The 21,784-nt window shown below is 43.6% G+C and overlaps 2 protein-coding genes across 2 annotated transcripts in view; one reads left to right on the top strand and one right to left on the bottom strand.

Annotated features, from left to right (window-relative positions):
* The window catches only part of C2CD2L (C2CD2 like), a 19,672-nt gene extending 3,398 nt beyond the window's left edge, over positions 1-16,274 (top strand). The window contains exons 2-14 of the mRNA XM_018572695.1: positions 1,508-1,603; positions 4,570-4,689; positions 5,591-5,698; positions 7,432-7,542; positions 7,619-7,721; positions 8,399-8,519; positions 8,684-8,748; positions 8,851-8,978; positions 11,119-11,272; positions 12,159-12,257; positions 12,699-12,847; positions 13,424-13,688; positions 15,889-16,274. Of these exons, the coding sequence (XP_018428197.1) occupies positions 1,508-1,603; positions 4,570-4,689; positions 5,591-5,698; positions 7,432-7,542; positions 7,619-7,721; positions 8,399-8,519; positions 8,684-8,748; positions 8,851-8,978; positions 11,119-11,272; positions 12,159-12,257; positions 12,699-12,847; positions 13,424-13,688; positions 15,889-16,097 (1,728 nt within the window). The 3' untranslated portion in view covers positions 16,098-16,274. The remainder of the gene's footprint in view (positions 1-1,507; positions 1,604-4,569; positions 4,690-5,590; positions 5,699-7,431; positions 7,543-7,618; positions 7,722-8,398; positions 8,520-8,683; positions 8,749-8,850; positions 8,979-11,118; positions 11,273-12,158; positions 12,258-12,698; positions 12,848-13,423; positions 13,689-15,888) is intronic.
* A 2,508-nt stretch (positions 16,275-18,782) lies between these two features.
* HINFP (histone H4 transcription factor) overlaps positions 18,783-21,784 on the bottom strand; it is a 19,525-nt gene continuing 16,523 nt past the window's right edge. Inside the window, exons 8-9 of the mRNA XM_018572703.1 lie at positions 21,540-21,664; positions 18,783-19,036 (exon numbers count right to left, since the gene is read on the bottom strand). Coding sequence (XP_018428205.1) covers positions 18,817-19,036; positions 21,540-21,664 — 345 coding nt within the window. The 3' untranslated portion in view covers positions 18,783-18,816. The remainder of the gene's footprint in view (positions 19,037-21,539; positions 21,665-21,784) is intronic.

Below are 21,784 nucleotides of genomic sequence, written 5' to 3'. Positions count from 1 at the left end.
CTTGCTTTGCCGCCCCCCCCCCCCCCCCCCCCCTCACAGACAGCTGCTGCTGCAGCTCTAACTTCCCGATTGCATTGGAACACTGCTATCTCTCTGCAAGTTCTGTGTTTTACAATTACAGTGACACTAAGCTCAGGAGTGAAATCTTACAAATACATTTAAGTACCTTAACTATTAACAAAAATGTATCTTATTTGTGTATCACTTGGCTAGAGATCCTCCAATCATCTCTGAGGGCTTGTTCACACCATCTCCAGTGCACAGCAATGCCCGCAGTGCGATTGTAAAAAATAGTGCAGTGCAGCAGAACACAGGGAGGCTGTAATTATGCCATCCAGTGAGTTCCAGCCACTAACTCTGCTGGAACGCATTGAAATTGGTGTGAACAAGCCCTGAATGCATGCTGACACTGTCCTTTTTTCTGGAGGGGGGGCTACGTTTGTCCCCCATGGTCCCTGTGTTTGTTGCAAAGTAGCCACCGCTCCAAGCTCACTCCTGTGATGGATTGCCATCTCAATACAAATTGGTAAACTAAACGTGACATTGTAGTCCATCACCGGAGTGAGCTTGGAGCGGTGGCTACTTTACAGCACACACAGGGACCATGGGGGACACAAGTAGTCCCCCTCCAGAAGGAAGGACAGTGTCAGCACCAATTCAGAGATGATTTGAGGATCTACAGCCGAGTGATACACAAATGGACATGATGGCCCACAGGACATTAGACCGCCGGAGCAGAGGAGCAAGAAGGAAGGGTCTAAGTGCAATCTGGGATCATGGTCCGGGTGAGTAGAACTGTTATTTTAGCTCCCTAGGCAAAACATGCACTTAACCCTTGGAGTGCGGGAATAGCCCCACTGCAAGGGTTAACATTTTATTTGTCCAGAGTTCTTCTTTAAGTTTCAAATTGACTTACTTGTTGCGGGTTAATGACTGAGAATGTTTTGAAGCCCAGCACACCAGTATTACTAGCAGTTTTAGGAGGTCAGAAATGGCAACTCCCCATATTTCCACCTCATTGTCTCTTTCTTCCACTCCTGCGTCCAGTGGTGGATCTACCCTAAACTTAGGATTGTTGGAGGAAGAAGCTGGTGCCATCTTAACTCATTTGATTTTGTTCTTTCTGTTTGTTTTGTTTCCTTTCAGTGTCTCCAAAAAGGATATTTTTATGTAACAAAATTCTGTGTTTATAAATAATTTATATCTGCTAAAATAAAGATTAGAATGATATAATGTAATAACACTTTGGAATATTCCATTGCTATATAAATCAATATTGAGCCAAAGACCGTGTTTGGTTATCCTATTACTAAATGATTAGGAGGGGAAGTAGGGGAATGTGTGCTGCACTGCAGCACACATTGATTCTTTATTTACACACACTTCTGCTAGAAATCATTAAATCCCAAGTACAAGGAAATGGATGGACAATAAGTCATGTTTGCTTTTTATTAAAAAATACATTATGGGATTCACAATGTAATAATTTTGTCTCTTTCTCACTCAGAGTTCCCTAAAGATGCAATTTGAAGAGAATTTCTCCATTCAGCGAAATGTGCAAATCAGCGATGTTACTTGTACAAAGCATTGTGACAACTGCATGGTGAGAACATTGCTAGCAGATAACATCAACGTTTAGGCCTCATTCATACTGGCATTGACAAATATGCGTTTATACCCTTGGTTCTCAAGTGGTGGGTCACGACCCCGTGTTCAGTGTGTCGCCGCGTGCCTTCCACTTTTCTAGGCGAGGGGTTTCTCAGCCTCCCCTAGCACAGCACTGTGAGTTCTCGCGCCAAGCAGCCATTCATATTTTGCTTGGCGCCGAGTGTCAGCATGAGGTGGGGTGGTCTGGAGCTATGGCCGCAAGGGAGCTCCATCCATGCATCCTCGCATATCCTTTAGAGGTGCCTGGACTGAAGTGACGTCACATTCTGGCTCTCGGCATCGATACAGAGTGCACAAGGGAGTTGTACAAGCAATGCACACGTGGATGGAGCTCCGTTACAGCACAGCAGCCCACACTGGACCCCAGGCTGAGGATCCACTCCAGTTTTCGTAAGGTAGGGGGATCTTAAAAAACAAAAAAATGGGGGGGGAGGTTGTGTGTGTGTGTGTGTGTGTGTGTGTGTCCGGTCACACTAGTACAGTGCATTAATCGAACAGTCCTGCAATCGCACCTACTACGAATTCTGGTGTGGGAGGTGCGTTGCATTGCCATTCATTTGAATGGCACCCCAAATGCCCCTTCCCGCCCACAATTCAATCGCCTGCACCGGAACATCGTGCGTTCCATTGCAGTGCGACTTGGGTCACAACTTAATGACCAAGGACAAATGTGGGTCCTGAGGTTACACAGGTTGAGAACCACTGGTTTATAGGACATTTCCTAATGCATGCAGGGGTGTGGGAATTTAAAAAAAACTACTTGTTCAAGGACTAAAGTGGGGGCCCGATCTACTTGTCCCTCATGACAATCTACTTGTCCTGATACATAAAAATAATTTTTACCCAAAACTGTATTTAGCAGTGCCAAGAAGAGCTTCTCATTGGTCAGTGGCGTCAGGTGACCGCGCTGACCCACGAGTGCTTTCAATTTGCAAGCAAAATTCATAATACATGGCACAGTTACAGATAGTACACCCATATTGGCGGATGGGAAGGACCGTTCCCTGAAAGGTAAGTATAGCGGGAGGGGGCCAGATTTGAGCAGGTAATTAAATTTTTCCAAATTACTTGGGAAAGTGAATGTACCCTTTTAGGGCTGGTGCAAACTTGGGCGATCATGTGCGGTTGCATGCAGCAGTTGCCGCGCGGCCCCATTGATTTCAGTGGAGTTACATCCGTGTGGTAATCGCTGAAAAAAGGTACATGTACCTTTTTTCGCAACACTCACCATGCAGTGTTTTCAACCGTGATTATGTCTGATTGCACGAGCGGTATTGTGGCGGGAAACCGCGCAATCTGCCAGGCGTGACTGGGGTGCCATTAAACAATAATGGCACCGCCAGCGCGATCGGCGCTGGTGTGTGATCTTGTGACCGCTAGGCCATCCACACGATTTTGTGCGCGATTGCCGTGCGGTAACGGATCGCCCACTCCTCTCACACACAATACCCCATGCATGCAGATGGTGGGTGCAGCTGGGGTTTTAGTTTTTTATTTTTATTTTACTTTTTTACTTTAATATTGGTTATTTTTAATTCTCATTTATTTTTTGTTTTTATTTTTTTTTACTTGATCGCCTTTTTATTTTTTCCATTTTATTTTTTATGTATTTAAATTTTTAATTGTCATTGTTATTTTTTAACTTTTTTTTTTTTCACTTGACTTTATTGCTATTACGCAACGGCTAACAAGCCCCTGTGTGAAAGCATTTGGAGGTGACAGGTTTTCTTTATTGTCCCTGTCACCTCCAACACAGGAGTTCTAGCACAGCACTGTGCTCGTTCTCCTGTGACAGGAAGACTGCATTCCTGTATCACTGCACACTCGGAGCTCCGTGCTGCAACCTAATCTAATTTGCCTGGCCCTGGGTCCCCCACAAGAGGGGGGGACCCCGAAGACCATGGCAGAAAAGAAGCCAGCGTGCAGCCGGGAGAGGTACATGGCCGGAGATAGATAGGGAGGGGAGTGAGATTCAGGCAGGTTACAAGTGATTTTGGACTGCTGTACAGCCGTTCAAAATCACTTGTATTAGCATCTCTTTGTGGAATGTGGGATGTGGTGGGGGCTTGTCACATCACTAAATGAAGGACTGCAGGTGCTCTGAGCTGGGGCACAAACACATTCTATTTTTAATATTCAGACTCAGACCCCCTTATTGTCACACTCGCCTGACGCCCAAACCTGCCTGTCCCGGGCGTCGGGCGATAGGAATTCCACACCCCTGGCATGGCCATTCACCGTGCAACCATTGTACAATCTTTTTAAATTTTTGTTTAGTCCAGACATCTCACCCTCGTTGAATTTTTGTTCAAATGGCCCATCATGCACAGACCAATGTAGTTCGCAATTATCGTTCATCAGCACTACTAACTGGCTGATTTTCATCGCTCGAAAGATCAGGTTTTTGTTTACGCATGTGCAGTTTTCATTGTGCAATTTTTGTTGTACGAAAACACCACTAATAAGTCGATTTCCGTCCAACTAGACGCAAATTTTCTAGACTGCTTGAAGACCACAACCGTCCAGTTGTACAGTAATTGCAGATGTGCACTTCCATCAACTGGCCGATTTTCAACTGGATGGACCCGGATGTCAAAATGGTGACATTCGTTCCAATCAGCAGGGATCCACTGATGGCACCGTCTAAAAGGGGCCTAAACACAGCTAAACCTGCATGAAAATGTATGCTAAAATAAGTAAATAGGAGGATTATCAAATGATGACATTAATAAGATATTATTTAAATGATTTCTGTAACATTTCTATATTTTCTATTTATACGCATCAGTAACTGATCATGTAGTTGAGACCCTACCCCTTGTGGACATCGTTATTTGATCTGTTTCTTTTATCTAATTGTTTTTGATAAGACTTCGTATCAAAATGAATTTCTCCTCCTAGGTGTTCCATTGCAATATTTCAGCAGACGCTGTCAAATTTCCAGTCTTCGTTACCCAAGAGTCTCTTGCTGCTGTAACCTGTGAGACTTACCAGGTATCCTTAACTATAGAACAGGCACAGGTAAGCTATCATATGATTTATTATTATTCAAGGTTTATATAGTGTCAACAGTTTGTGTAGCCCTCTACAAAATGGAGGGAGACGGTACCATTACAATACTATTTCAGTGCAGGAGGATTAGGAGGACTCTGCTCCTAAGAGCTTACAATCTAGTAGGAGTGGCAAGTGATACAAAAGGTAATAATTGTGTAGATTGAGTGAGTTAGTAGAAGAAGTAAAATGACAGTTATGTTGTGATGAGGTAGGCTTCTCTGAAGAGATTCGATTTTAAGGATCACCTAAAGGTGGACAGCGTAGGAGATAAGCAGACGTATTGGAGTAGGGAGTTCCAGAGGATGGGAGAGACTCTAGATTAATCCTGGAGGTGGGCATGGGAGGAGGTCATGAGGGAGCTAAAGAGCAGGAGGTCTTGAGAGGAGTGGGGAGGACGGTTTGGGTGATATTTTGAGATGAGGTTGGTGATGTAGCTAGGGGCACAGTTGTAGTTGGCTTTGTATGTTGTTGTTAGTATTTTGAATTTACTCTTTGGGCAAGTGGGAGCCAGCGGAGAGATTGGCAGAGTGGTAGCAGACACCAATTGGTTGGTAAGGGGAATGAGTCTGGCAACAACAGTGTTCATGATGGACTGAATGGGGGATAGTCTGTTTAGTGGTAGGCCAGCAAGGAGGGAGTTACAGTATTCGAGGCGAGAGATTACAAGGGAGTGAATTAGAAGCTTTGCCGGGTCATTTGTTAAAAGGGGAGAATTTTTGAAATGTTGCAGAGGTTGAGTCGGCAAGATTGGGATTAGTGATTGTATAATAAATTTCCTTTAAAATATATTTTGAAAATATACATCAATTGAAGGCTAACCAAAGGAAAACTGCAAATGTAACCTTTTCTTTACATTGTGTGTGTTCAGGTAGAAGTTAAACTACAGGAACTGGTACAGGAAGGGCTGCTCGTGTCCTGGAGTTTCAAGGACCGACCCAAGATATTGCTTGACATTAAGCCTAGTCGTTCACATCAGGTAAACAATTTTAAAAATGGTCCAATAATTTGATTCCTGATTTATATTTGTTTCGCTGTAAGAATCGCTTTTCAGTTGGCCCACCCTTTGCTGCTATAACAGCTTCAACTCTTCTGGGAAGGAGTCCACAAGGTTTAGGAATGTGTCTATGGGAATGTTTGACCATTCTTCCAGAAGCGCATTTGTGCCGTCAGGTACTGATGTTGGACGAGAAGGCCTGGCTCGCAGTCTCCGCTCTAATTCATCCCAAAGCTGTTCTATTGGGTTGAGGTCAGGACTCTGTGCAGGCCAGTCAAGTTCCTCCACCTCAAACTCGCTCATCCATGTCTTTATGGACCTTGCTTTGTGCACTGGTGCGCATTCATGTGGAACAGGAAGGGGCCACGCACAAACTGTTCCCACAAAGTTGGGAGCAGGAAATTGTCCAAAATGTCTTGGTTTGCTGATGCCTTAAGAGTTCCCTTCACGGGAACTAAGGGGCCAAGCCCAGCCCCTGAAAAACAGCCCCACACCATAATCCCCCTCCACCAAACTTTACACTTGGCACAATGCAGTCAGGCAATTAACGTTCTCCTTGCAACCGCCAAACCCAGGCACGTCCATCAGATTGCCAGACAGAAGCGTGATTCGTCACTCCAGAGAATTGCAGAAACGTCACCAGCACACCAAATCCTTATAGGATCAAAGTTCGTAGATTTTATTGCAAACTCATGTCAGTTACACAAGCGCTTTCGGGGCCACACAGGGTCCCTTCATCAGGCATAGCAATTGTCATTGTTATGCCTGATGAAGGGACCCTGTGTGGCCCCGAAAGCGCTTGTGTAACTGACATGAGTTTGCAATAAAATCTACGAACTTTGATCCTATAAGGATTTGGTGTGCTGGTGACGTTTCTGCAATTATCTGTATTTGGCGGCGCCATCCGCAGTCATTCCGAGCACCCCTCCCCGATCACGGGGTCATACCGGTAAGGAGTGCAACTAGCCTTTTCTTTTTTCTTCGTCACTCCAGAGAACACATCTCCACTTCTCTAGAGTCCAGCGGCGGCGTCCTTTACACAACTGCATCCAACGCTTTGCATTGGCCTGGGTGATGTAAGGCTTGGATGCAGCTGCTCGGCCATGGAAACCCATTCCATGAAGCTCTCTACACACTGTTGTTGTGCCAGTCTGAAGGCCGCACGAAGTTTGGAGGTCTGTAGCTATTGATTCTGCAGACAGTTGGTGACTTCTGCGCACTTCAGCATGCGCTGACCCTGCTCTGTCATTTTACGTGGCAGAGTTGCTGTTGTTCCCAGTTGCTTCCACTTTGTTATAATACTGCTAACAGTTGACCGTTAAATATTTACTAGCAAGGAATTTCACGGAACACCTGAATCCAATGATTTGGAGGGGTGTTGCAATACTTTTGGTAATATAGTGTACATACATACTGGGCCAATTAACCTTCCAGCATGTCTTTGGAGTGTGGGAGGAAACCAGAGTAGTGGGAGGAAACAAACGCAAGCACAGGGGGAACATTCAAACTCCTGTGCAGATAGTGACCTGGTCATAATTTGAACCGGGTACCCCCAGTACTGCAAGGCAGAAGTGCTAAGCACTAAGCCACTGTGTGAGAAGTATTTTTATAAATGTAGTATTTTGCGGTATATCTGTTTTCAGCCCTATCTTGATTTAGCATTACAGTTAGCCATCCAGCAGAACTGACTTGGAATGTTTTTATTTCATACACAGAGCACTGAGAGGAGTGCAGATCTTTGCATATTACAAGATCTAATGCAGAATGCTTTGTTCTCAGCGGAACCTGCCATGATATTTACCTTAAATGCTAATAACGGTGATATGGTGAGTCACATTTCTGTTGCACAATTTTCCTTTATTATATTTATCCTTTTGTCATAGATTTTTATGTCCTCAACAGGGTATTTGTGACAAGCTACTGATGGAATCCTCCTCAAAAGCAGAGCCTTTCAGACTAATTGTTCAACAGCTGCGTCTACACAATGTAATGCTGCTAGATGCAGGTAAGCTCTTGTCTTCTTTTACTATTGCATGTGTATGTGGAGTGGGCTTATAATACAGTAGCTGAACGCAATAAAGTGGAACCAATCAACAGCCTAACACTCTGGAAATCTGCACTAGGCTACAGGTGACTCTTTTTCATAAATGTGCACACTCCATGCTCCACAATTTGGCATTGTGACCTGGGAGGTGAGCATACTAGTGACTGCATTCTACCACTATAAAAGCAGGTATTGCATCACTGATCAATACAAGAATACACAATAATATACTAATAACATTATTTATATAGTAAAAATTGATTGGTTCAATTTTGGTTCTGATTGGTTCAATTGATTTGGTTCTGACCAACATTATAACCATATACATGCAGCAGGATCACCCCAATCCAAGAGAAAGATCAAAGTGCAGGCTGTTAGCTTTGCCAACATAGTTAGACAGTAGTCTGATCAATGAAGCTGCCTGTCTATGGAGTGATGACTAGGATGAATGCTGCAATGGAAATTTGCTGTATAGTGTATTGAACAATAACAGGGCTTGCTTGTTCTTTAATTTATAGATGATGAGGAAAGATGGGTTTCAGAGTATTGCAGCATTAATTATCTCACAATATTAGACATTGCTCCTATATAAATGCTGATTTCATTTTCTGTTCTGTGTTTCGATGTTCCTTGTTTAGATGTTCAGTTGATGTGTGAAGCTGAGCTGGACAATCCCTTCCAAAGGAAACAGACCCGAGCTGTCAGATTGCAGAACAAAGGGGAGGTCTGCAGTGTCTCCTGGAGTGAGGAAATGACATTGTGAGCAGGTGTAATGGGAAAGGGAAATATGTCCGCGTTCAGTACGAAAAAAGCTGTTTTTAGGGTTGGATGACTAAACATTTTTGACTTGCATTAGGTATCCTGTGAGATCTGAGTTCTTGTCTTTGAGGAATTGAGGATAACTGTTGTGTTTCCTTGTACAGTGACCTGACACTTCAGAGTAAGAGCCTTTCTTTGAAGATATGGCAGTTGTCTCAGAGTACAGACAGTAAGTATTGATTTTAATTTTACTGATGGGTTGTTTAATGTTCTTGAGTGAAATGTGCTCACTCTTCCATTTAAACATCTGTGCTACCCTTTCTCTGGGCAGATGTCCTTTTGGGGTACACCTTGGTGGCTCTGTGTTCACCGAGTAGAGAAATGAGTCGAAGGCGTGTATACCCTCTGACTCCAAGTCCAGTGTTGCCTAAAACCACAATGCAAGCCATCTCTGTGGAGGTGAGGAACACTAATCACTAGACAACCTAACGTGTATATATATCTGTCTCTGTACACATGGGAACTGGATGCAGAAGAGCATACACTGCCTTTGCACATCTGGGCTGTGTTCTGCCTAGCTTTCATATGTTCTCCTGTTGGTGGGAAGAGGCGGTGTCAGTTCTAATGCTCTCATGGGCCTGGTTGCAATGTAGTAACATTGCAGGCTGTTTTGGAATGGGCCTTAGTTCTACTTAGGATGCATAGAGTTTGGAAAACTTTACAGTTAGTTAGCAGACCTATTGGGCATTTTTCAAACCTGCATGACATCTATAACCTTTGCCAATAAAAGCCAGTCCTTGACTATCCCTGGGCTTGAGAGGAGCCCCTTGGGAGAATTTTATTCATCTGCTGCATCCACAGTCCGTATTCATTGGGACTTTTGTAACAATAAAATTTCTGGCAGTTCACAGAGCTCATTCCAGGCTGAGGGAAATCCTCTTAGACACTTATCCCCATGACAAGTATGGAAGATTTCCTCCTCTGTTCTGATAACAACTACAAATTTTGGATTTTAACTTGCTTTTGCTCCCGGTGACCATTGTTACTATGAGAAATGGAGAGGGTAAATCTCCCCAGAGGGGGCACACACAACAATAGAAACTTGACAGGGTTGCTAACTCACCCCCAATGTATCCAAAACGAAAAAAAAAATATTGACTGATACATTCCGAAAGAACTCCAGGGGAAAATGTTATTAACACTTGCAGTGGGGCTACTCCTGTGCTGCAAGGGTTAACTGCTCGTTTGTGTCTAGGTTGCTAAAAGAAAAAAAAAAGTTAGTCGCCCGTTTTCAAGCCGGCTTGTTCTTGGGTCCGTAGAGCTCTTCCCCCTCCACTGCATTGCTCTAAGAATCCTTGTGTCATCACGTTCTATACAAGTGTATAGATGTGAGGACGCTAAGAAACATTCCAACTGTTCAGCAGAGAAGGCACGCTTCAGTGACCGGAGACGCAGTAAGTCGGCTCGGCAGTTTGGTTAAAGGGGTTCTAATCCCTCCGGTTTTTTTTTGCCTAGATCTACTGCTTGCTAGCAGTAGATCTAGGCAAACAGTTAAAAAAACAAAACAAAAAAAAAACGCTTTTAACACCGGTTTAAACTTACTTTGTTCTTGCTGCGCGCTCCCGTCCAAGAAAACGAAACTGCTCGGGCGGCCGCAAGAATCTTGGCGCATGCGCAGTTCGGATTCTCGGCCAGGAGACGAGCAGAGACACAAGGTAAGGATATGGACGCGTGCACCCGCATGCAGACACCGTGGGACAGGAAGTGCCAGCAAGCACAGAGGAGTCAGCGCTGGATTGGAGACCCGCAGCAGCGCTGGAGGGACAGATGAAAAGGACAGGAAAGAAGAAGATCGGCTTAAGAAACATAATTTAAGGTAAGTGCTGACATTAACATTGGAGGGGAGAGAAAAACATTTTATCCTTTAATGTCACTTTAAGTATAACTCATGACACCCTAAGCTCAGTATAGCTACTAGCTACTGCGAGCAGTATAATGAGACGCCGCAGCTGAAGCGGATCCCGACAATTATGTCTGGATCCGCCTAGCTGCGTGAGTGACAGCTGGCTCTGCCTATCTAGAAGCAGAGCCAGCTGTACCCGCCCCCTCCCCCGTCCGTTCCGCCATTCAGCGTTGGAGGAGCGGGGAGGGGGAATCCAGCCCCTCCCCTGTCACGGCAGAGAGCCGTGACAGGATTGAGAAGTGAGTGAACGCCGGTATGTGTTCGCTCACCTCCCGATCTACTGAGCCGACCTGTGACACTCTCATTGTCACAGGTCGGCTAGAACTATGAGGTGAGTGCAAAGCACTCGCCTCATAGTTCTCCTCCTTTTAACTATAAAATTCAATTATATCAACCCTGATGTAGTATTTACACAGATGCCTACAGCCCAGTGATATCTGAGCATCAATGTTTTCAGACACTGTGGACCTGGATGTTGGGGATTGTAATGGTCTTTGTCAATGGTCTATGTTTGTGTCCAGTTTTTGCTAAAGCTTTTTCATGCAATGTATGTGTTTGGGTTTATTTACAATTCATCTTGTAGATATCGGCTAGCTTCCAATTTTTAAACTCCATTCCCATTTCCATATACCATAGGCTAATCTTATTTATGCTGCTCTGGCACCAACTGAAAGACTGAGCATCACACCTACTAAGAAAGTGGAGATGGATCGCACTGTGATGCCAGATGGTACCCTAATAACCACTGTAACTACTATTCAGTCCAGACCCAAGTTTGATGGGAAGATGGGTAAGATTGGTCTTCATGTGATACTGCTCTGAATTATTTTATCTTACAATTACAACAGATCACTGTGAAGGTGCTGAGAAAAACCTCGATTTCAGCCATGTTGCCTGCTTCAACAAAACATCTAAATGGTTAAAAAAAATTAAATAATTTTCCCTAATCGTCTTCCAGAACAGCTTACGAGATGGAGTCTCTTAAAGTCCATCAGTTTTTTGTCTTTCCTTCGTAAGAAGAAGGCATGTCACCGGAACGGTGAGGAGAGCTCCGCTGGGAGTTTTTTTTATTTTTTGACCCCTCTATAATGCATGTGGAGGTACATACGTCTTTTTAACAAAGGCCTCAAGTTAAGTCCTCCTCGCTTATGCAGGGGTTTCCTGGCTTCCATCTCCCGCTTAGTGCCCGGGGAGGTCCAGTACCGGAGAAACTGTCACTCCCATGGCTGGGCTCTTCCTGCGGGGACCTAGTCGGAGGGTTACCGTGGGTAGGGGCCTCATGAGTTCTCTCTACGGCCGGGCCGGATAGGTCATTTCCGGTGAGACTTTACGTCATTTCCGGGTGCCGAGGCCTCGCGTTCCAGGCCTCGTTTTCACGTATGGTGTGTGAATAGGAACACATAGCAAAAATTATAGACGGGTTTTCTCAAATTTGACTGCAAAAGTGGAAATGCACTTTAAGTTGAGTTCACAGGAAGTGACGAGGACAATTCATTTCCTGCCAGATCAGTGGGTTTTTTCTGTACTTAGAATTTTTAGTTGAAAAATGAAACCAATGCATCCATCACACAAGGATTGGTAAGCTGCAATAAAATAAGCATATCCTTTAGTAATTATTAGCACTCTGAGACAAAGTATATCAAGCCCAGGACCTGATTTTCCAATGTGGTTTTCAGATTCTGCTGTCAGGTCTCCAACAAAAGTAGAAGTATCGGAGAACAAACCAGTCGTGTTGCCTCACGCCTGCTCTTCTGGCTCCTTTCCAAGTGGAAGCGGTAACCTATTGACTATTTGTGATAAGAATGTTTGCCTTCCCTAGAACCAGCTTTATTATGTGAAATAAATGGATAATTTAAAGCAAACAGAACTGGTTGTATGTAGCAATAATACACCAAACTGGTCCAAGCTGCAGATATCCAGGCACCGGGGGTCAGGTACATATTGATGTATTGCATAAAAAACATTGTTGGTGACCAGCATTGTGGCATATACCAGCACTACACTATTGGCAGGTCACAAGGTTTAGTAGCATAGAGCCTATAGGTTACTACCGAAGTTACAACAGTACTCTTCTTAACAGCCAGAACCAACGTACCAGTCAAGAAACGCAACCATAGATTTTTATATTGAGTAAATAATTCCAATTATTTGTACCCAAGTTATGAATGTTATGTCATACGCAGAAAAATAAAGAGGAATGTGTTATTGACCAACAGATAGCTTCATGTACTTACTGGAGGGATCTCCTGTCAAATTGGATTCTGTGGCAGAAACGGCAATTAGGCAACTGACTGAGCCAACAAACAAGCCATCCAAGAAGACTCCCACCAAACGTAGCACTTTAATCATTTCAGGAGTGTCAAAGGTAAATAGTTTTGTTTTTTTTAATCTGTGTAAAATATTTAGTTTTACACATGAAATTGATAGGTTAGAATTGGGGATGCACCGATATATCGGCCGCCGAAACATACAATACATAAATACAAATAAAATATTTTTTTAAAAATTGAAAAAATTAAAATAAAAAAACATTTTCGGTTTCGGCCTGACAATATTTTTTATTTCGGTTTTAAAATTTCCATTTTGGTGCACCTCCAGTTAGACTAGGGGTAGGCAATGAGGCATTGCAAGACTCTACCAGGCACAGGTATGGCTCCCAGAGGCACGAGGGCATTTGTCGTTTTACTGCAGTTGGAGAGCCAAGGTTACTTTTACCTGAGGTTAGAATCTACATCAGGGAAGGCAGCCTCGGCACTCCAGCTGTTGTGGAACTACAAGTTCCATGAGGCATTGCAAGTTAGAGTGCCAAGGTTGCCTACCCCTGATGTAGATGAAACTAGATGCCTTATCTTGTAATCTAGATGTTTTGGTTGTATATGTTTTCAAACTCATTGAGAGTTTCCTAAGTCTATATTTTGATTCAACTTTTCTTTCACTGCAGGTTCCTGTTGGAGAAGATGAGATGGCTCTATCACTGGGATATGCAGCTTCTATGGACGCCTCATTACAGAGTCCTTCTAACATTATTCAAGATTCATTAGTTGAAGCTTCTGCAGATTTTCTTTCTGAGGTGACACTTTCTTTGGGCCGGGATACCTGTGACACCACAAAATCAGATATTTCTGGCTGGCCATCACTGGATGATGTAGATTCTGAAACGGGATCGATTCGGGCCTTGGAGACTCGGAGCCTTAAAGATCACAAAGGTAACTTGAACAAATAAAGGAACCTAATTACAGTTCACAAACCAAACACTATGTAGGGAAGGCATTGTCTGGCTTAGACTGAATGAGAACAGCTGTAACCTGCACCATTTCCCTGATATATACTGTATATAAATAGATATCTTAATTCACCGGTCAGGGAGTAGTTACTAATAATGCTGTAAAGAAGGTTGATATGGCATGCAGGCATTACTCCTATTGTCATATTAGTGACTGTCCGCAGTAGGTGATTGCTATCATACAGTGTTAGGATGCGGTAGAGTTGGGTGCCAAAGAGACAAACTGATGTTGGTTTTTATTCAGTTGTCCTTTAGTCCTGTTTAGTTTTCTCTCTGCAGCTTGTTTCTTATTTTTCTGTTAAATATTTGTTATTATGGATGCACCGAGTCAATTTTTTTTCAGTAAGGAGTACCGATATTTATCTTTCTGTACTTGCTGATACCGGCACTTAAGCTAGCATGAAGCCGATTTACTGGGCAATCAGGAAGCCATGGGGGCAAGTAATGACATGCTGTCTGGCTTCGTGATTGCCCGGTAAGCCAGCTCCATGCTGATTGGCTGGGAAGCCGGTTTCCCAGGCAATCAGGAAGCCGGGTCATTACCCACCACCCAGCTTTCTGATTTGGCATTGGCACGGACAAACAGGATGGAGCTGGCTTCCCGGCAGATCAGGAAGCCGTGCAGCAAGTCATTACCTGCCTCCCCGCTCCATGTTCCCTCGCCGCACTGCTGGTCAGAGGAAATCTCCTATTGGGGGTAAGCATCGGAGCATTTGGGCAAGTACCAGTCTTTGACCAAATACTCGGTATCGGTGCATCCCTCCCTGTTATTTTATGTCAATTATTCTCTTTTGGCCCAGGAAGACTAAGGGCCTGTGTCAACTGGCTTTTTTGGCTGTTTTTTTTGACACGGGGCATTTGACCTTGTAGTTAACCTCCTAATCTGCATTCCCTTAGACTTATACTGCAATGCAAAACTTGTCAGATTTAGGCTGGGTTCACACCTAGGTGTATTGAATATGCGCGTTTCGTTACGCGTGTTTTTACCGTGATTCGCGGTAAAAAAAATGCGCGACAAACGCCCCAAAGAAGCTCCTGTACTTCTTTGGGCGTTTTCTAGCGCGTTCATACGGCCTGTAATACGCCCAGGTGTGAACCATACCCATAGGAAATAATGGGATTTCGGTGTTTGAGCGTTTTGCAGAGCGTTCGAACGCGCTACAAAACGCCCAGGTGTGAACCGGGCCTTAGACCAAATTAGTTGAGTCTTGTCATTCTGATGGAAACTACCAACAAACACAGGTATATTCTAAGTGTCAGTATTACAGACCACTAAATGAAGCACAACAACACACAGTGATGGCAAATTTCTTATGGACTTCATTCAGCGCCATATTTACGGCTGTGGACCCGCTTCCTAATGGTGACCTTGATGGAACATGTCTGTGCAATGAAGGGCATATGGAAAAGGTTATATTATAATACATAATGGGAAGACAGGGATGCAGCATTGTCACCCTAGTATAGGAAGTGCCTGAACAGTGATGTTCATGGCAGGATGGTCAGGTAATTTAATAAAAGCTGCAGCTTACTATTGAAATTACAGAAGCAATCGCTAGTGATTGGGTTTAATCTACATTAAAATGGACTTAAACTCAAAAAGCAAAGATTTGCTGTGTTCTAGGGTACATCTAGAAATGTTACTTAGCAGTTCCATGAAAAATCGACCTTTTGTCTGAAATGCCTGCTGAAAAATAGCATTGCACACCCTGGTATGAGTGTACCTAGGCCTTCCTGTGCTTAGAGCCTCATAGCTGTATATCTGCAGTGTGAGGTCATTTGAGGCTCATGGTTTTCCTTTCTAGAGGAGGAAGCAAAGCCCTGCCTCTCCTAAAGTTGGTAACCTAGAAAGACCATGTAGCATAGACAAGTCGGTAGCACAGACAATGCAGAACAAGGCATGGTAAGTCTGTAATGAAGAGACGATTAGCTGCAGGGAGACCACAGACTATATCGGGATAATTGATTTTTTTGCTCTCTGCTTGCCTTTCTTTTTGCACAGCCTCCAGAGTTCAGCTCCTCTTTTATATTCCCAGTACTTGTATTTTATTTTGCGTGTCATACTTGAACCGCTTCTCACCATGTAATCGTTTCTGTCTTTGTTTTCATTTTATTTTTTGCAGTTGGATTTCTCCGCAGTGGCACTAAGCTTCCCTTCAGTCGGCATCGTCAGAATGCAGGTCTGAGCCAGTCACATGACGACTTGTCTGATGCCTCTGCTAACTCTCATAAGAAGATTGGCAGTCTTCCAAGGCGTCTCTTAAAGCACTTTTCTCTAAAGACAAAATCTAAGCCCAGTGTTAATGGGAGTGCTCAGGGTGGAGATAAGTGATGGAATAGATGTTGCATTTTAGAACACTTCTACCTCTGTCCCAGTACTGCATGTCCCAGCATAGCTGCCAAGCTGTGATTTATGTTTTCCCATTCAGCCCATATGTATGAGCCATTATAAATGCATACTGCTTATGTTAAACTGCAGTTTTGTTGAGAAGAAAAGATATCCACTTCTGGTGAACCAGATCCATAGAGAAGATTTTAGGATATTTACCAAAAATCTTTCCTTTCTCTGACGAGAAAAAAAAGTCTGCCTTATCCTATCCTGATGTAACCAACTGGGAGAATGGAGAGTCTTAAGGCCACAATAAATGCCTGTTGCAGGGGATGCATCCATTGAACTCCAAGCTATGTGGAGACTTCTGGGAAGACAATGCCCCCATCACACACACACACACCTGGGACAGGGAAGGCATCCATTGAACTCCAAGCTATGTGGAGACTTCTGGGAAGACAATGCCCCCATCACACACACACACACCTGGGACAGGGAAGGCATCCATTGAACTCCAAGCTATGTGGAGACTTCTGGGAAGACAATGCCCCCATCACACACACACACACCTGGGACAGGGAAGGCATCCATTGAACTCCAAGCTATGTGGAGACTTCTGGGAAGACAATGCCCCCATCACACACACACACACCTGGGACAGGGAAGGCATCCATTGAACTCCAAGCTATGTGGAGACTTCTGGGAAGACAATGCCCCCATCACACACACACACCTGGGACAGGGAAGGCATCCATTGAACTCCAAGCTATGTGGAGACTTCTGGGAAGACAATGCCCCCATCACACACACACCTGGGACAGGGAAGGCATCCATTGAACTCCAAGCTATGTGGAGACTTCTGGGAAGACAATGCCCCCATCACACACACACCTGGGACAGGGAAGGCATCCATTGAACTCCAAGCTATGTGGAGACTTCTGGGAAGGCAATGCCCCAATCACACAAGTGGGACATTAGATTTCATGGGGCAATACCAACAAACACTGTGTACTAGATACCCCAATTCTGCCATATTGCAAGCAAGTACCATTTTCATTTTTGGCACTTTAAGATGCTAGTTGGCTGCAAGTTGAACTGGAAAGTTTTTTTAATATTAAATTGCAAAATAGCTTATGCAGCAGATAACTTCATTTTCTTAGTAAGCATGAAGTTTTCCTTTAAAGTGCAATGTGCATCACCGTGCCCTGGTTGGATGAGCATGTAGAGATACTCGAGGCCGAGCAGCAATACGCCGCATTTTGCACAAAGATGATTCATTATTTTATTGAGTTTACAGTATATCCTTCAACCATTTCAGGCATGCAATTTAAATTATGTGAAGTTATCTTTTGAAGGAAACAAATGTTTTGTTAATAAGCAATAGCATGAATAAACGATTTTTACTGCAACTGTGAAATTGTTTGCAAATTAAAAAGGCTATTTTTTTCTTTCGTATTGGTGATTTGCCATTAATTTTTTTGCATGATGACCCCTAAGGCCTCATTCACACGAGAAAAAGCCGGCACGTGCAGCTCCGTATCGAGTAGCTCCTCGGAAGGACAGGTGCTGCGTTAGATTAGTACGCAGCCCCTGTCTTCTATGGGACTACGTGGCGGTACGTCTGTGTGGGTGTCCGTACGCTGAAAGGATGGATCCTGTCTGCGTCCGAGCCTAGACACCAGTACGGACCTGCACTTGGGGTGAGCGTAGGGTGGCGTACGTCCGCGTAGTCCTATAGAGAAGGATGAGGGCTGCGTACTAATCACACGCAGCACCTGGTCTTCCCGGGAGCTGCCCGATACGGCCGTGCACAGAGCTGTACGTGCCAGCCGTTACCCGTGTGAATGAGGCCTAAAAGTGATCATAGTTTTCACATATATATTCTAGCAGGTCTACTGTCAAGCTCTACAACATGTTAAATAATTGAAGTAGATGAAACTCAATAACTAAACTCACCTGAGCTTTAACATGTCAATGTAACTTCAAAAGTCATTCACTCCTATAAATCTGCAGCTTTCATTAAAATAATACCTGCTGATCTTGCCATGAAGGTGCTTGTTCAGGCTCTTCCTGTTATGGGGGGGGGGAGGGCTGATTAATTATCCAATTCTAGGTATGTTCGTACTTTATTTTTTTTTCACTGTGTACGCACCTATAACAATATGATTTTCCACTCAACTGGTATCAGAAAATTTTTATTTAAGATAAAGTAATCTGGACCTTTTTAGCCAAGACTTTGAGAAATGGGAAAGTCGCCATAATGATACATATGTCAGTTAAAAAATGCTTAGTCTCATATCTGAGTATTCATCACCAATTCTTTAACAGGTCATGGTGTCTATTAAAAACAAATGCAGACTAAAAACAGAACTCTGATTCTGCAGATAAAATGCTTTTTATTGCACAGTCCACAATGGTGCACTTTGACATATAAATAATAAAACCTTTTTTTAAGGAAAGGTACTTTTAAATAAGTTTTAAGTTCTTCAACATCCAGAGCCACAAACTGTGTGTACGGCTGGCTCAGCACCAGTATCCGGAGACCACTTCTTGTTCAGGTGTCAAGGTAAATGAAGATTGTTCTGTGTCAGCAGTCAAGGGCAGAAAGTGCCGGAGCTTTCAGTCTGCTAGATTTAACAATGTCCCCCCCAATGACTTGGCTGAGCCCACAAGGCCCCACTGCCTGCAAGTCAATCCGTTGGGGGCATATTCTGTAAACGCGTCATTGTGACTGGTATCTGTAGTCCCTCTGCATCCCAGTCTTCTCCAAATCCACCGATTCAGATCCAGTGCTGCCCCCTTGATTTAGCACTAGACAAGCAGAGGCTTCGTCCAATGTAGCACCCTGCCTCTCACGCTCTTTCATCAGCTGTTCTGTAAGTTCCACGCTTTCATATCTCACCAACTGCAAGCGCAAAAACCCATCATCGTGCTCCTTATACCTGTGGGAGAAACGTATTTAGAACATGAAACACAATTCTTTACTTTGTGCTTGCGCTTTCTGTCTTTAAAAAACAAATTATATAATTTTTTAGGGATGCACCAATACCAGATTTTCCGGATTGAGTACTGACTTTTTTTGGCTACTCGTTGATACTGAATGCCAATACCGGACGTGCCATTAAGGAAGCCAGGCGGCGTGTAATAACCACCCCCTGGCTTCCAGATTAGCCGGGAAGCCGACTCCATGCTCCCTCGTCACCAGGTGACTGAAGCATGGAGCCAACTTTTTGGCCAATCAGGAAGCCATGGGGTGGGTAATGACTCGCTGCCCAGCTTCCTGACCAATCAGGCAGCGAGTCATTACACGCCACTCAGCTTCCTGATTGGCTGGGAGGCGTATAATGACTCACCGCCTGAATTCCTGATACTGGAAGTTCCAGTATCGGAAGCATTTGGGCGAGCACTCCGTGGTAGTATCGGTGCATCCCTAATATTATTTTTTATATATATATATATATAAAAAAAATTTACACATACACACACTACCGATACCTTAAAAAAAATAAATGCACGTCAAATAAAAAAAACAGTACATCTCTGCAATACATGCACATTTCCCATGTTTAACCCTTTAATAAAAAAAAAGCTTGCAAATACAGAAAAATACCTGATGCTCTGCCAGAAATGCTTTCAGCTCTTAAGCACTTTTGTGGGCTGACAACACACAACTTCTTGGTGGACTGAGCGGTGTCAGTCCTGCCAATTGTTTTGTTAATTGCACCACCACTTCAAATCTCCACAACATAAAGGTTAATTGTTGTGTAGTCCAAGATAAAAACTAGGAGCGATCTTTCAGATAACACAAGAATTGTGCAGAGTAGGTGTGACAGCTTGGAATTTCTGACCAGATAAAACAAAAAATGCTGCCAATGGTATATCCAACAGGTCAAAAGAGAGTTCATTTTTAGGGTTCACATAGTTTAATGTTTATTAGTTTTCTGAAATGCTGCATAACACTTGTTTTCTAGAATTCCAGGTAAGAGCACAGTTGTGTGTATGACTGTGCCGCCCTATAGAGCTCATTTTGTAGTCTGCCCACATTGGAAGAGTCCAAAGTAGAAGACAGTAAAACATTTGTGGTGTTAGAAGTTTGGAAATGTAAAGCTGGCCATAAACTGCTCTTTCATTTTACCAGTGGGCTGAATAAAAAAATATAATAGAGCATATTCCCTCCATCAATGCTACAAGCTCGTTGATAGAAGACAAAGGAAACAGCAGGGGTTCCTCTGACAGTGGCGGCCAGAACACCCGAACAGAGTAGACAGCTCTCTGGCTGCAGGCTGTGTTCATTCAAAGACATTGAGCTGATCAAGGCGTGCCGACAGCGGTTCATCAAGAACCAGCTGAAATTTGTATGGCCCCCTTAAGTCAGAGACAAACTTTGTGTAAGTCCAAAGGGGGCTCAACTTTGTCCAATATACCTGCACGGCAATGCTGCGAGAAATAAAAAAGTGACAAACGTATATAAATCTACCACATAAGCCCTACTTAAAAAGGTGCTTTGCCTATATTGTTAATGCATTATTAAAAAGACAGATCCATTCTATAAAGACTTATAATCATGTATACAATACGGTAAGTTTAAAAAAGTTTTTCATTTCAGACATACCAATATGTGACCTATACATGAATCTGGTGAGCGCAATTTAGTGCAATGATGAGCTCTGAGACTCCATTAGACAATAACTACTAGGGATGCACCGGTACAAGTAACGGTGCCGGTACAGAGTTCTTCTACTCGCCCAGATGCTCGGATACTTACCCAAGATACCAGAACTTCCGGTCAGAGGGAGATTTTTCTCTTACCGGCAGGGCCCTGAGGAAACATGTAGTCGGCTTCCCAGCCAATTAGGAAGCCAGGCGGCGAGTCATTACCAAAGCTGGCTCTACGCTAGCGGAAGTTTCGATATCAGCGAGTACCGAAAGATAAATATCATTCATCGTACTCGATACCGGAAAAAACAGTATCTGCACATCCCTAATAACAGAAGCAACTCTATTCTAAGGTCTTCCATTTTAATATCAGATTGTGCCTTTACTTATGAAGCTTTCTTTGGCTGTTGTTACAGATGAGAATAGTGCTATGTTCATGGTTAGTAATAGAAGGAGTATTGCAGGTTAAGTATGCGATGGGGGTCACTGCTAAATAGACTTTGAGAAGGTCCAAGACCAGTTGGATAAAATATGGATATAACACCTAAACCAGATGCCTCTCAGCATGTCTTAAAAGGAGGATTATTATCTTATTATTATTATTATTATTTAAGTTGGGACCAACCACCCAGCCTCCCCCCTTGACTGGTGAAGCATACTAGACACGCTCTGGCTTATTTTGTAGGCCCTAATGGTAAAGCGGTCTCCTGGCAAGCCTGAAGGGAGGCAGTTTTTCTATTGGACCTATAGAGAAAAGATCTGCATTAGAGAAATAATGAGAAGCAATACCTAAATCTTGGGTGTCCAGATGGCCATTTGAACTGATGTTTTTTCCGTAGGTGTACAGTGAGGTTGTTTCCCCGAGTGAAGCACTTCTCACATACATGACATTTGTACCTGGGAGCCGAGTCCCCCTTACATTGAAGAAAGAAAAACAAAACACAGGTCCGTCATTAAGCTTACCATGAACTACATAATCAAAGATGAAGTGCAATTTAAAAAAAAAAAAAAAAAAAAAAAAAGTGGGAGGCAAC

The sequence above is a fragment of the Nanorana parkeri genome, unplaced genomic scaffold, assembly GCF_000935625.1.
Source record: "Nanorana parkeri isolate BGI_ZX_2015 unplaced genomic scaffold, ASM93562v1 scaffold2110, whole genome shotgun sequence".
Lineage (NCBI taxonomy): Eukaryota > Metazoa > Chordata > Amphibia > Anura > Dicroglossidae > Nanorana > Nanorana parkeri.
The sequence above is the reverse complement of the archived record's forward strand: the minus strand, read 5'-3'. Positions and strand labels throughout refer to the sequence as shown.